The sequence below is a fragment of the Porites lutea genome, chromosome 13 (assembly GCF_958299795.1).
Source record: "Porites lutea chromosome 13, jaPorLute2.1, whole genome shotgun sequence".
Lineage (NCBI taxonomy): Eukaryota > Metazoa > Cnidaria > Anthozoa > Scleractinia > Poritidae > Porites > Porites lutea.
Window position 1 is genome coordinate 12770539 of NC_133213.1, and position 15294 is coordinate 12785832.

Sequence of the window (15294 nt, forward strand, 5' to 3'; positions counted from 1 at the left end):
CTGCTAGCATAATCGGCTTATTTTGAGCTTTTTCTCTTTTGAAAGGAACATTACTACAGTAAGACTTGCTCGGTCTCTAAGACTATTGCTAACTCTCCATGTTTCAATCTATTATCTTTCGTCTAGGGAACAGGGAATACGGGACAATACTGCTTCTTTTGAGCTTTCTTTCTTAATCTAAAGGACTGGGCATGCCAGAAGTCAGGGATTGCGTCGGTCCCAGTTCTTGCTAGCCTTTGCGCTCGCGCTTTCTTAGGCGTTTCTCTTCGACCTATGCCCCAGAAGATAGCTTGTTCACAGGATACTTTCCCACTTACGCAGGCAACAGAATGGCGTCGAGCAACTTGTACATACAAGAGGAAGAGTATTGTTCTTCGTCTCGTATATGCAAGTTGCATGACGCCATTTCGTTGCCTGTGAGCCATGACCAGCTCCAGTTAGTAGAGATCCTAGCCTGAAGCAAACCAAAGGCAAATACAAGACCAGAAGTGCTTCTGACGAGTAATAATTCCTATTACATATGATCTTATGTTTTGAGGAAAGGTGGTACAATTTAAAGCGAGTGTAATTTTTAACATAAGTTTTAAAATTTGGGAATGCAATAAGCACGATCGATAAGGTAGCCTGAGAAGGCACCAAATCATGGTGAATGAACTCCGACGGAAAACTGTAGGCCCCCGTTTTCCCCACTGTACTTAACTTGTAGGCCGGGGTGTTACTTTGGGGACGGACATAGCAATTCTCTGATAATCACCACCAGCGTGTGATATACTGGGGATGAACTGGGTAGTTTGTAAAGAGAGAACTTTTATATAGGCCTCACCTTCAGGGTGCCGTAAGGCTGGCTGCCAGTAAACGCATAGTGTGAGTAAGAGTAACGAAGTGCCTCGAGAAAAGAATAATGTGGCCAAAACCACATGGATTGTTAAGGGAAGCGGCCAGTTTAGGATTAGATGTGTGGCGAGGAGGTTCTCAAACTTTGACCATATTTAAGAGAAATAAACTATGAAAATTGGCACCCTTTTTAAGGGATTAAATTAATTGCAAAAACCGTGGACGAAGATCCTGCTAGTTGTAAACGTTGGATCTCTAGAAAAGAGATCAAATCAGTCAAAATATAAAGACAAGAACGAGAAGTCCAAAGATTACTGCAAAGCTGATTTAAAACAACGTGTATTGTTTTTTATAACAATATTTCGGCTGGTCATACCAGCCTTCTTCAGGTTTACAGATGTTACTGAACTTATGTAGCAATCACAATATTATATAGGTGGAGAATGTCGCAATAAAAGGGAGAGGCGGAACTGACGTACAACATAAAAACTGGAAAGGAAAAATACTAAGGATATGGATTACAATAATTCGTCACGGCGGTTTAGGCCATGAGGTTCAAGAGTCATGGCCTTATCTATCAAATGCGACTCCCTGGCCTTACGAACTGAATCACGTGAAGAATGAATTTTCTCTAGTGGGATTAACTGCATGTCAGTATGAGAATGGTTAGAGTGAGAGAGAAGTGTTCAGAAACAGTAGTGGGTTTAGATTTAATGTTAGTTTTGTCGACTGCACGTCTGTGTTCGTTAAATCTGTCCTTGAAACGTCGCTTAGTTTCACCCTTTTTAAGGCCCAGAAAGCTCAGAAAGGAAAAATGACATCATATTCCCAGGGAAAATTGATAATGCAACATGGCCCTTTAACAGGTCGATAAAATTCCAGGCCGGGTTGTTCAAAGCTGGGTTAAGATAACCCAGGGTGTTTGCCAAATTTGAATTAAGGGCCGGGTTGTTCAAAGCTGGTTCAGTAAGGTAACCTAGGGTTAGAGCGAAAATTGAATTCAGATATGAAAGTTTAAAAAGCAAATTCAATTTAATTCTTTTTGTCTTCAATTTGATGGTTAGTTACGCTAAAAAGAATAGAGAAAATTATCCGAGAAGATGCTTTTGAATAGAGACCCGGGTTAAAATTTAATCCCGGGCTCAGGTGGTGTGGACGCTACGATCGCAAAGCATTCTAGGTCAATTTGCAAACTGTGCTCATTTCGTACAAGCCTCCGTTTTCCTTTTTGTTAGTTCAATAACCACACAGCAGTTCAATAAGTACACAACAGATCAATAACCACACCAGTAGTTCAATGACCACACATTAGTTCATTGAGCGTAAACTACATGTAGCTGCGGGAAAAATAGCCACAAATACGTTAGTTATGTTTTAATAAGAATGCATAGCGTTAAGTAAGTGGTAAATACTCATTAAGCTATGGGACGATAACTAAATAGATAAATAGCTATGTTACACTGTTATTAAGTTCTAGTGAGCTCACTAATATAGACGGGAACATAGACTAGGGTTAATTTAAAAATTTTAGTCTGCTCAGCAGGTCTTTCATTCTTATCAGGGGCACAGTGAACAGACCTGGAAAGAGAGTCAGCGCCGAAAAGGGAAAGCCAAGTCGGTCCGGAGAAAAATCCAACTAAATAACCCGACAAAGCGCGCGTCGACCCAAAAAAAATTTAGAAGGGTCTGTGTGGAGTTTTCTAAGCATAACTGGGCTACGATCTCAGAGACAATTTGCCACGAAATGCACGTTTTTGGCAAGTAGGCCTCCTGGACATTGTTCTTTCAGAATATCCTGACAAATCCCATAATTTCGGAGATTTCATTTTTATGAGGTCACCGCTTTGGTACTCTATTCAATCGATACTTTGGTTTGACGTCATACTGCGAGACGATTGGCCAATCGAACAACGCCTTCTCCATATTGGTTTTTTTTTTTAACCCTTTAAACCCCAAGATCAAAATTTGAATTCTTATTTGTTGCTCCTATTCATTTCCTACAGAAGTAGTAGGGAGAAGTTGATAAAATACCAAGCAATTTCATCCTGTGTGATCACGTCTGTAATTCTCATCACCACTCTGTTTTGCAAAGCGTCAATATTACAAGGAGAAATTTGATGCTGATCACTCTTAGGGCTTAAAGGGTTAAAGTAAACGAATCAAATAAACACGGCGCACTACTAGGAAGTACCCCCCCAGGGCGTTGTATACAAAGGCCAAACCGACGAGACATCATCTTTTTCCGCTAAAACAGGACTAAGGTAAGCAATTATAAACTTATAAACCGTAAAATATTCCCAATTCTAAAAATTATGCCGCATTAACCGTTTATTTAGTTTATCAAAAACGGTTCAAAACGAACACAAGGCTCAAGAGGTCATGAGAAACTGGTGAAACGAACCAAAATTTTTTTCACAAACTGAATCATTTCTTTTTCCAAATATTTCACAACATGTTACTGATGTAAAAAACATTATGGACTAAGCTACTTTTCTGAAAGTGTTTTATTAAGACTGGAGGTCCTAAATTCGTTAACTGTTTTTAAGTTTAAATACGTAAAACGTAAAAGAAGTCGACGTAAGCTTGAAACACGTCTTATCCAAGCGTCCTTCAGTAGTCAGAACTTTTGAAGTCACTCAGAAGTATTAGAAATGACGGAAATTAGAACAGGAAAACAAAAAAATTTGTGGTTCTGTCATCGGATTACTGCAAAAAAGAAAACCTGACTGGAATAAATTAATGGCGATTAAGGGCATTTTAAAGGAAATTACATCATTCACAACCACAAACTGAATGGTTCATCAAAAGAGTGTTTACTTGTAGGCGACTGGATTTAAGCAAAAATATTACAAAATATTACAAAGAGATTTTCCCTCTGATCATTATTCCCCTCTTGGCAATACAAATCACGCCGGGCCGGATCACACCGTCAAAATTGTCTAACTAGTCACGTACGGTGTGGACAGGTTCAACTAACTGAACTATTCAAAGAATCCTTTCTTAATAAACTGCAAGAGCGCTGTCTTAGTTTGTGGCCCCTACTTAGCAACACTGAACAATCAAGAGATCAGGACAGTATTTTCCACTGATGCCACTACTTTTCAATATTCCCCCTTCCATGATGTGCTTTTTTATACGAAGGTCGTAAAACTAAGCAAGAAAACGTGAATACAAAAAAATATTGTACGCGGGCTTGTCCTGCTCAATGTTTGGTGATTAAAAAAAAACTACAAAATTTTCTTTTGTGCAATTCAATTTCCGCTGTTATAGTATGGGCTTTAATACGCCGACTTTATAAATATTTTTCTTAACAAGTACTTTTTGTCATCTTCCAATGTCAGACTACTAAAAAAGATCTTGTGGCTCCCCGCACACTTGTGAAAGAGAAAACCGCAAAAAGATAGAGACGGGAAAGACAAAGAGGTTTCCATGTAAACCCACATGTATTTTGTCGATTATTTTATGAAAAAGCATTCAGTAACAATCACAGATGATGATAAATCCAATAGTGCATGCACTTCCGCTCCCGCTGCCTTGAAAATACCAGTCAAAATCGAAACTCAAAGAAAATGAAAAAACCTTCACTGTGTAGTTTCATTTTGAAAACATTCTAAGGAATAGAGTTACACAAAAAAATTATACAATCTCGTTCAAAAGAGCGAATGCAACTGTGAAAGTGCTTTTTGGAATTTTTGCGAGATATTGCCAATTATATTTAGAGAACAAACAGTCTGAAGTGAGATCATTACTTAAAAGAAACCCGCATTAGAATAAGAACGGTAGCTTATAGTTGGTAAAACCATACAACTGGTAGAATCTAAAAACTAATTCAAGGGAAGAATATTCCGTGACTATGACAAGATAAAACAACAAGACTTAACTCCAGAATGAAAACAACGCGAAGTAACGCATGTTTTTTCTCATGCACTAACAAGGTTTTGCGCCTTAGGCAATTTAAATTCTTGAGTCGATATTAACTTGGCAAGCTGTAGCTACGTGCATGCATAGATACTTCACACAATGGGGACAAAAAGGCTGATAGGCCGGTGGCAGGCGTTATTTCCGAGTTATTAACAAAACCAACAACAAGAAAACTAAAAACTCAGATGTTTATCCGTTTCATTCTTGTTCATTCTTGAGGGGAGCAGAAAAACCACAACCTATTGGTCGCGTAACAAAACAAGTTGTATAGAGGAAGTCCTCATTCACATGCATAGCGTGAAAAATTACAGTTTAAGGTTAATATAAACAACAATGGTCTGAATTTATTTTCACTCAATTTGAATTGATTTCCATGCTGTAATAGGTTATGCTAATATCACTACAATCAAAGCTATTGTGGGAGTTCATATATTCTTTTGTGTAGCAACCTCTTTTGAGAGATTTCTATTGTTTCGTGCACGTGAGAGTACATGTTATCACCTCTGGTTCGAATATGTTTCTCATCTTCTCATTGGTCACGATGTAAATTTCCTGTGCTCTGGTTGGTTGCTTGTTAATAGGACACATGAGACGTAAGGGGTATTTAAATATTCGCGGTTGATGAAAGTCAGATTTTAGTGACAGCCAAATTTCCTTTGGATGTGTGTGTTATAATCTCTCAGCGCTTATCCGCCATTACATTTTGTCGCGACTGGGCAAGTTTTGGTTGTTTTTTCTCTTCCAAAGCAGGGAAAGGAATCGGTGAGTGTTTAAAATTGCTATCTAGTTCTTTGGTCAGCCAACTAGCTTCTAGTTGGTTAAGTTCGAAACAAGTGTAACACAAGCCGTACGTCGAGCCTGTGCTTTTTTAATCGCCAAGGAGGCCGTCCTCTTATTATATGTTTTCCTAACACAGAGATGATTTTACAAAATAGGTTTTCAGAATTTAAACTGAGAATTTCAGTTTCTCTCCTGAGCATTTGATGGCGTGAAAATGTCTTACTGAATATTGTGAATGTAGCCATGTATTTCCAAAGTGCTTCGTTTACAACTAACTTGCAGTTGGAAAGAATTTCTCGATCTGAAGCAGAGCTTTATCTGTTTGCAGTTGTGTATTTCTTTTTATTGCTATCAATCAAGCCACTACTTCCTCGACAGAAAATAAGTTTTACTGGATAATCGGAGAAAAATTCAAATAATTCTCCGATATGGTTTAACTTCTTTGTGGGCGACCTAATGCATATTCAGAACTTGTACAACAAAGCTAGCCCACAAAACATCTTTTTGCTCGATTTCTACGTCTGTCTGGTTGATATATAATTGAAGAAACTTTCTCTCAGAGTTCAACAGCGGGAATTGAACCGAAAATCGTTTAAGAAATCTTAATGGAGCTCGTTTTCGCCAGCAGAACTCTACGGAGCGTTTATTGTTTTTGTAAGCGAATCTGCGAGGCGTTGAGGTGCGAAAACGCGAATAGATGTGAGAATCGCTGCGTATTTGAGGTTGCTATACCCATTTTTCAAAGTATTTCTAGTTTCATAAGGGTGAAGAGATTCACCAGAAAGCTGGGCAAAAGTGTATCGAAGTTCTTCGGAAAAACCGGAACAAAAGTTCGAAGCCCTTCTTCATGCATAATTCTGAAATGCCACATGTCACAGCAATTTGGTATCAATTTTTAATCTTACATGTAAAATGCGAGGCATTGAAAATTTGCGAAAGAAATAACCACGGCAGATTCTCTAACCGCTGCTACTTTAGGTCATCTCTGAAAGGCTAGTAATGAACAGTTCTGAAATGCAGCAAGAAGGAACGTCCAGCAGGACCCGAGGAGAGTTGCATGTTTTAAGCCGAGGCGGTGTTAAAATTTCTAATTTCTGATGTAGGGTTTTGTGAAGTGCCTTACTCTGATTCTTCCTTAGGAACATTTTACTTAACTTTAAAGATAGAAGTTAATGTTTTCAGGCTAAGAGAAGGTACATAATGTTTATATCCTGGCACATACAAGGTAATTGGAGAGTAACATGTCTGTTGAAAGCCAAATGAAGGTTTCGTGAGGATGAGATTTCTTGAAGGATCAAAACAAATTTTGTTCCACAGGCTTCAAACAATAAAATTGACCATAATTTTAAAATATCGCTTCTAAATTGGCGAAGCCTGTTGGAGCTCACCGCATTATCATATGAATAAAGAATCGCTATCTTCGATTTTAAACAAACATTTTATTTCTTTTTGTTGGAGTTTTATTACTCAGGTTCATGCAAGCTTGTTCAGCAGTACCCCTGTGGATTTTTCCCTAACCTCTTAAAAAAGGTTTCGGGTCCTGAGCATGTATTCATTTATTCGTATTCAAGGCTTTTATTTTAAGTCATTCTGTTCCCCTTTAAAGTGTGGATACTGACGTAGAATAAGCAAATGATTTTTCCTTATTTTTCTGCTTTGAAACTGGTCAGGCTGACATACAATTTGGTATTCATGGTATGGGACAACATCAGCCAATTAGTGTCAGAGTTAAAGGGGTTTCAAGTGACCATGTTTGCCCCAAGGCAGAAGGTTCATTTACATGTAAGTCATATAAGGAAGGGAAAATGTTAACAAAAACAAGTTTTCCTAAAAAAAAATAATCTTAAATAATTTTTGGTTTCTCATTTGAAAAATTGAGAAAATCTGAATAGAACATGAAAAAATGAAAATCAATCATTTAATAATTTTAGTGAAATTAGCAGATTGTAGCTCAAAAATGCTCAGAAGCTTGGTTACATACAGCGATCAAAGGTCAACAGAAGAGTGATTTAATTTTCAATTGATGATTTCAAGTGAAAGCTTAACACTTTGACCTTTGAACTCAGGAGAAGATAAAACTTCTACCTTTCCCTGCATAGATACTTGCATTTAGAAATGGTCATTCTACAAGCACAATCAATTGGTTTCCCATATGAACCAGGCCCATTCTAGCTGAAATGACTAGAAATACATCCAAAGTGCTGAATTTGACCTCTACATGCAATTCTAACTTGCAATCAGGCATTCTTTCTTTTTGGGTGGGGAGCATGAAAGTCAGTAGATAGTCAAATAATGCCTGAAGAGTGAAGAGAAAGCTGCATAAGAAATAACACTAACGCTCGCAAACATACGTCCATGGCCTCTTGTGCCATTCTCTCAAATTTCTTTGAAGAACAATGAACTAAAAACCACCCACAATACCTTTCGGGATTGTTGCGTGCACTTTTTCCGACAACCTTTCTCAAAATAGCTGTATACATGTAAACACAGTGGGATTATCCTACATTGTTAGATTAACTAGAAGAATACACGGTGCTTGTGGGGGTTCAGTATGTATGCATCCTTGATCATCCTTGTTTATGCAATGACAGAGACAAAGTTGAGGTCAATGAAAACGCAATTAAAAAAAGGACAAGGCCAATATCCAGCCAGGGTTGGAAGCTCTACTTTAAACTTGGATTAACATGAGGAGTGAAGTACCATTTCCAGTCCCCAGCCACAGCAAAAAATTAATTTAAAAAATGGACATATCCTTTCCCTTTCTATATTCATTGCTCCCCCGCTTCCCTAAGAAAGATGGTTCTGAATACCTACAGTTTTGTAGCTTCTCTCTGGATAGCTACTTGAATGAAAAAAGTTAACGTAAGGTATTTCTTCCTCCACATGATGTGGTACATGTATATGCCCATTTTTCACTCAAATTTTCCTTTACAGCCAATCAGGAAAAACTCTGTCTGAGAGAAGAAACATGCCTCCAGGAGCCAAAAGAAAAAAGACTGAAGACATTTGCCATGGAAATTTTGTCTGCAGCAGTCCACGTTACATCACAAGATTGTACGTAAGGGAAAGAAGAAACAGCGGCATTGAAAGCACTGGCCCTTTCTTTGGGAGCCTTCCACCAGAAATGCTCAACTTCCTGCTTTCCTTTCTTGATGCACCAGCTTTATCTTCCTTGGGATCAACTTGCCGTGTAATGAACTCTCATGCCAAACGCATGTGGAAACCTCTGTGTGCAAGACTTGGCCTGGTGCACAAGCCCACGGTACTCTCCGTTGCAAATCCTTTGAATGAATTATCTGTGTTTTCTTATGATAAAGCTGTTGAACTTTGCCAGGGTGATAATTGTTGGGAAATCATGGCAAGGAGAAATTGGCTCTACTCAAAGTGGAGATGTGTTGTGTGCTATCGGAACTGTTCTCATCGTGTTGATGTTCATTTTGATGTAACACTCTGTGATAGCTGTCATCCTTTGTTCTACAGGCGAAAATGCCATGCTAAGGTAATGCTCCTACATCGTATCATATCTTTGCTGGACTTATTTACTTATTTAGATGAAGAGCCACAAGGTGAAAACACTGTTTTTAAACCAATTACTTACTTACTTAACAAATTTATGGCATAGTCCACAGGAAAAAATAACGGATTCCCATTTTTGGATATTTTTGGGTATTTAAAGAATACCCATAAAAATCCCAAATTTGGCAAAGTGAGACAAGTCCCAACCAGGGAATTCCCAACCAAGTTCCCAGATTGGGACTTGTCTCACTCTTCCAAATTTGGGCTTTTTTGTGGGTATTCTTTAAATACCCAAAAATGGGAATCCGTTATTTTTTCCTGTGACTTCTACAGTATATATAGTACAGTACAGTAACTCTCCACAAGGGCTTAAGAGTGTAATTTGGAATTGATGAAGAAAACAGAAAAATAACAATAAATTAGAATAAACTTACAATTTAACATTTCAGGATAATGTCTTAAGCTAGAGGATAAAGAGGTAATTAATACATAAATATACTAATTCTACAACAATATCCAAAATTATCTTAGGAAAAAAGACTATGCAATTCAAGACTCATAGTCTGGTACATAATTTGCCTTTAACATTGTGCTTAAAACTGGATAGTGGTTTACTGAATGAAAATAAAAAGAGCTTTGAGCGGTGGTCATTTTACATTAAGGAAGATCAAAAGTAATTAGCCCTTTTTCTAGTATTGTGATTATGCATGTCTGATCTCTTGCTAATAATTTTTCTTTAATACGGCGGGGTATATAGCCATTCACAATTTGTACATTTTGCATAGCATCATGCACCCACAAGTAGTAAAAGTTGTTCTAGTTATCTGTTAGTCTGTTTCTTCACTTCCTGGTTGAGGTAACTGACATACATGTACATGGTGTACCAAAAATGGTCTCTTTTATTCTATCCGTAATGAAGTTGTCTCCAGAGTAGCAGGGTGACTTTCCCATTGGTATTGGTATTCATTGTTAAGGCAAACAGCTAATCACAGGAAAAGAAAACATGCACTCTGTACAAACAATAAACAATAAGTTAAAAAACAAATTTGCCTTGTCCTTTCTACAGGAGCAATTCAGTCTGACAGAAAGAGATCTCAGGACCATAGATAATGATTCTTATGAATTCTTAGTATCTGATCTAATAACTATTGCAAGAAAGAAATATGGCAGCAAGGAGGCCTTACAAGACAGACTTAATCATAAGCAAAGACAGAAGAACATTAGAGAGGCAGAGAAGCAATGTGCCTTGGTTCAGAGAGAGCGAGAAGTTATAAGGGCACTGGAGAGCTTAAATAGCTCCTACAGTGAGATAGAGACAGTTGATGCACGGTGTATGCCATATGTTAGTACACCTGCTAGTTATCAGTATGCACCTCAACAATCAGCAGAGGATGCAGCTAAGTGGCTTATTGGCTGGAAGAACAGACAAGAAACACGGAATAAGTTACTTATGGCAGAGATTGAGGCCAGATCATCACGATGTAAAGGATGTAGGGCACGATTTGATTACAGGTGAATATATTACTTCAAATCATTGTACACTCAGGCAAACATTTGTTGATCAAAAACAATAGACTATCATTCTATCTGCTGTGTACCTCATTTTTGTTATTGTGTGTTTGTTTGTTTGTTTTTTTTTGGTGTGTTACATGTATTTTGTGTGTTCCCAGATCATGGGATCTTTTTCCCATAAGTCAAAGGACTTCGTACTGAGTCTAATGAGAATACCACACAATTTGTCATGGTCTCTTAATAAAATCTTCCATACAGGCTTTTTTATCATTCAAAAAAAAGACAGATGGGAATTTTGTTTGTGCAAGGTCTAAGTAATTGTTTTAACATTAGATCTCTCTCCAGACTCCCCTCAACAGCACGATGTACTCACATGTTGGAGGAAAGTGCATCCAAATTAATAGAGCAAATTAGAGGCAATTTTCACCATGACATTGTTCACTACACACGGCATGGACAGCTGTCAATGGAGACTGGTGTATATGACATGGAGCACCGTTCAGCGCAGGAGCTTTTCTTAAGAAATGAGCGAAGAACAAAGCTAAAGGAGGAACTTGAAGAGAAGAGAGATCAGTGGCCTTCCATCCTCAATGGTAAAAGCATTCTCCTCTGGAATATAAGCACTGACGTATGCCCCTTAACCCTTACTAGCCTATCAGGAAACTTATCCACTAGATCTCCATATCCATTCTTTTTTTGTTGGCATTGATAAGAAGAAATAAAAAATAAATTATCAGAAACAATCTTTTATCATTATTTTTCCATCATCCACATTATTATGTGAAGTGCACACTGGTCACAGTTGATGCTTGAAGAATTAGTCTGACAGCAATTTTGTAAATTTGTTAAATCAACAGGACAGAAAGATCCCATGAACTGTAACTATGCACAAGACTTCATCTACAGAGGTGTGGCCATTCTGGATGCGGATGGAAACAAGTGCCGATTACGCAATGCAAGGGACATTGCCAGGGTGATTTTGGCAAAGGCACATGGATGGGATTCAAGATATGGAGAAGTCATGAGTGAACTAGCAAAGAAAGGCTTCTTTCCACCATTTGACACCCTTAAGCTGGAGGGACATCTGCTTATGGATGACTTTGTAGAAAGTTCTGTTGTGGTAAGCCTAAAACCTTGGTTTATTTCTGAATGACTAACTATATTGGGAGCTATTAAAAGAAAGCAGAGCTAAAAGTACCCTGCAGTTCATAATACCGACAGCTGATAATTGTTTGGATGGAACCATTCTGTTCCCATGCCCCCAATTAAAAACCCTAGATACAAAGATTAAGCAATAATGCTTGAGTGAAGGTTTTTTGCTAGACAGAGAGTGAATACGGCATATACGTAGCCTTTTTTAGGTCTTCATGTCATCGTGTCAAGTGTAAAAGACGAAAACAATGTGCCAGACTCCAGAATACACTAACACATGCAAAGAAATGATTTGATTTTAATAAAAATACTGTATTTGCAGATTCATGGTGATAACATCATTGCATGCTCTGCCACTGAAGTTGCTGACAGAATAGCTGTGATTGAAGGATTAGAGGAAGAACAGAAGTCCTCTGCAGCACAGAGATGTGCTAGGATTTATGCTGAATGCAACCGAAAACCTGGTAAGAACAGCGTCTATTATACTACCAGTGTATTATAATTACCGGTAACAAGGATTTACAGAGGAACAGTAAATCACAGCTCATGGAGTGTGATGTATTTGGGCTATTATTGTTATGGAGGCACTTGGACCTAGACACCATATACCAATAATTTTTTTATTGGAGTGGTGCCCCTTCTATAATGCCAAAATGGAGTGTTGTCTTTTCTGATTGTTTAAATTTAGTATAGTATAGGAAACACACACACAGTATCAGATTAAATTTCATGTGATTCATGAATCACTTTCGTTAGTAAGTTAGTAATAAAATGTGAAATGTGATTTCCTTGATTTTTGCCTGGATGTGAAATATTATTTTTAACTTGTAGATATTACTGCACTGAGACAGATGCGAAAAAGCAGTCTGCTGAAATGTTTGCATGTGAAGTCATTTGGTGAATGTGGACCAGTCACTGACAGGCAGTGGACCCCAGCACATGAATACATCAACTGGTAAGAACCTGATGACTCCTCTCAGTACATGTATGACAAGCGATACATAATTATATAGAAAATATTAATCAACTTCAGGACTGTCACATTATATACCTTTCAACTCTCACACATCATGTGCAAGTCTCATGCCTGCAGACTAAAGATATCAACCTCACACATCAAGAGGTTTTTCTTTTAACCTACCACCGCAGACTTATTTCCAGTTGTCACTCACACGCGTGCTAAATCAATTCAGAAACAAATAAAAAGTAAATATCCAGAAGTAGGAGGTGAGAAACCTTTAGTGAGTAAATCCTCTTTTGTGTAGAATTGATTGCCTCCTCAATTTCTCGAAGATCTAATCTCCAAGCAAGCAAGACTTACAGCTGCTGTAAGAGCGTTCTTGTTTTTACTATACTAACAACCATCCTATTGTGGCAGAATGTTCTGTCTAAGTCCAGAGGTACAGTTAGCCTTTAAAACCTTAGCATTTGGCAACCATGAACAATTTTCCATTTATTTATTTATTTTTAATTTATTTTATTGCAGTGGAACAACGACGTCACTGTTTGGATACAAGTTGACAACTTCAGAGGCTGTAGCTGCTCTCATTAGACTGAAGAAAGATATTCATTCACTACCAAAGACAGTTTAGGAACCAAAGAAAATATTATAATATATTTAGAAGGTTTATTGATGTTTTGGTCAGACTAAAAATTTATTGTTCAACAGAAGTTTGTCCCTTCCACACATAATTTCAATTTTTCGTTTTCTAACAGAATGACAGGAAAGCAGAAAAGTATAGCTTAAGGGCTGTCATTTTAATAGAGTGATGTAGCCCTTATTCTTGTTAATTCCTTATGTCAGAAGTCTGCTCATATTACTACAAGTGAATGTTCATTTGTGAGATAATGAAGAATTTGAAAAGTATGAGAATGAGGATATGTTGTTATGCTAGTACCTAGTATAATTTCAGCTGAAGCAGAATGTAACAGAATTAACAGCTCTTGGTCAAGAAAAAGCATGACCTTTAGATGAATTCAGTATTTATTATCAAAATTCTCTAAATCACCTATAAAGCATGATGTTATAGGTAATATTGGAGATTAAGTTTTTGTGTCTGAAGTAAGGACTGGTTAGATATTAATACAATGGTTTTCTTGATACAACATTCTTTGCCGAGGATGATTTCCAGTTTTCAGAAAAAATGAAGTAAGTTGTTGTTTAAATCACCTGAAATGTACATACTTAAACAGTTTAGTCACAAGTTAAAGGTGAATTAGTATTTTGCATTCATTCTTAAACTGCAGCAAGCACAAGAGTGTTAAATTTTATACAGATATTTAGCTTGTTCAATTTTGAATTCAGATCAAAAAATGCGGAGTTATGATTTTTTATGACAGTTAATTATTGGTGATTTTGATTTGCAAAATTAATAAACAAAGGAAACAGTGCAAAAAAACTGTTTAAAGAAGTACTTTAATTTGATTCAATTCCACTATTTAAAATAATTTATTGTAAGTGTGAAATCATGTTCTGAGCTATAATTTTTGCTAGAAAAGCCATATAAAATGAAAAAAGTTTCACAAAAGCATCATCAGCAGTATAACAAAATGAACACAGCTACATGTATCCATGTTAGACTAGAGGAGAAAATATTCCTCTATCAAATATTGAATTTAAAAATAAATAATACTTCTCTTCCTCATTCACTTCTCTAAAGTCAATGATAATTATAGTGTCAAAATAATTAATGTTTCCTTCCTTTATGTGCATGTATTGCAATTTGACCAAAGCTCGTTATGACTCCTTAATGTTTAATAACTGTACAGAGAGAGGAAGGAGTTTTTGTACATGGTAGAACATTTTATACGCTAACCAAACTCAAGAAATCATTTTCTTGCATTCCATTAGTAATCATGAAGTTGACCTTTGCTAAAAAGTTATTGTTCAGTTGAGCTGAATAACTTATTGTTTACAGAATAATATTACTGTCCTTACGAGACAGTTCTTGCAATTAGCATTATTTTGTACTTATGCAATGATGTGGGCTCTTTCTGTACCTAACTCACAATTCTGTTTGTATTGACATCTTCCTCAATTATAAATGGCCACTTTCATGCTTTTACTACAGTTCCCAGAATCATTCAGTTTTTTGCTTTATGAACACTATTAGTATTATCATTTTTTTAACCTCATTTATAGGTTTATGATATAAAATTCAATAACAGTGAAAAAACATGGAGTGGATGCTCATAATTGTAGAAAAAATTACACCATTAAAAATCAACAGATCATTTCTGTTCATTTTTCAAGGGTGTGAGGTTGGTGAAGTCTACCCCTTTAAGATGTTGAAAGTTAAATTGTTTGTCTGGAGCAGAAGACTCCATCCATGAGTAGTGCATGATTTCAATTGCTTTTCTGTACTGCATCAAACACACCATGCTCAACAACTCCTGGAATAAAGACCATTCTAAATGTATATATTTGTTGCTTGGTTTTCTGACTATACACTTAACTCATCATCATCATCATCATTCAGCCCTTTCCACAGGGGAAATTTTTCATATTCAGGAGAATAGGATAAGTGCCTCATAAAAAGAACACACTTTATTTATTTGTTGATTTGTTTAGTGCCAAAG

General features: G+C 36.9%; 1 protein-coding gene across 2 annotated transcripts; it reads left to right on the plus strand.

Annotated features, from left to right (window-relative positions):
- The first annotated feature begins 5375 nt into the window (after positions 1-5375).
- LOC140922656 (uncharacterized) lies at positions 5376-15134 on the plus strand. 2 transcript variants are annotated; one of them, XM_073372645.1, is made up of 8 exons: positions 5376-5517; positions 8470-9034; positions 10118-10563; positions 10897-11156; positions 11421-11683; positions 12038-12179; positions 12547-12670; positions 13202-15134. In XM_073372645.1, exons 2-8 carry the CDS (start codon positions 8504-8506, stop codon positions 13305-13307), a joined length of 1872 nt encoding a protein of 623 aa, XP_073228746.1. In that variant the 5' UTR covers positions 5376-5517; positions 8470-8503; the 3' UTR covers positions 13308-15134. The 2 variants fall into 2 exon arrangements, with proteins under 2 accessions (XP_073228746.1, XP_073228747.1); XM_073372646.1 differs by having other exon boundaries at positions 10909-11156.
- Positions 15135-15294: the final 160 nt, after the last annotated feature.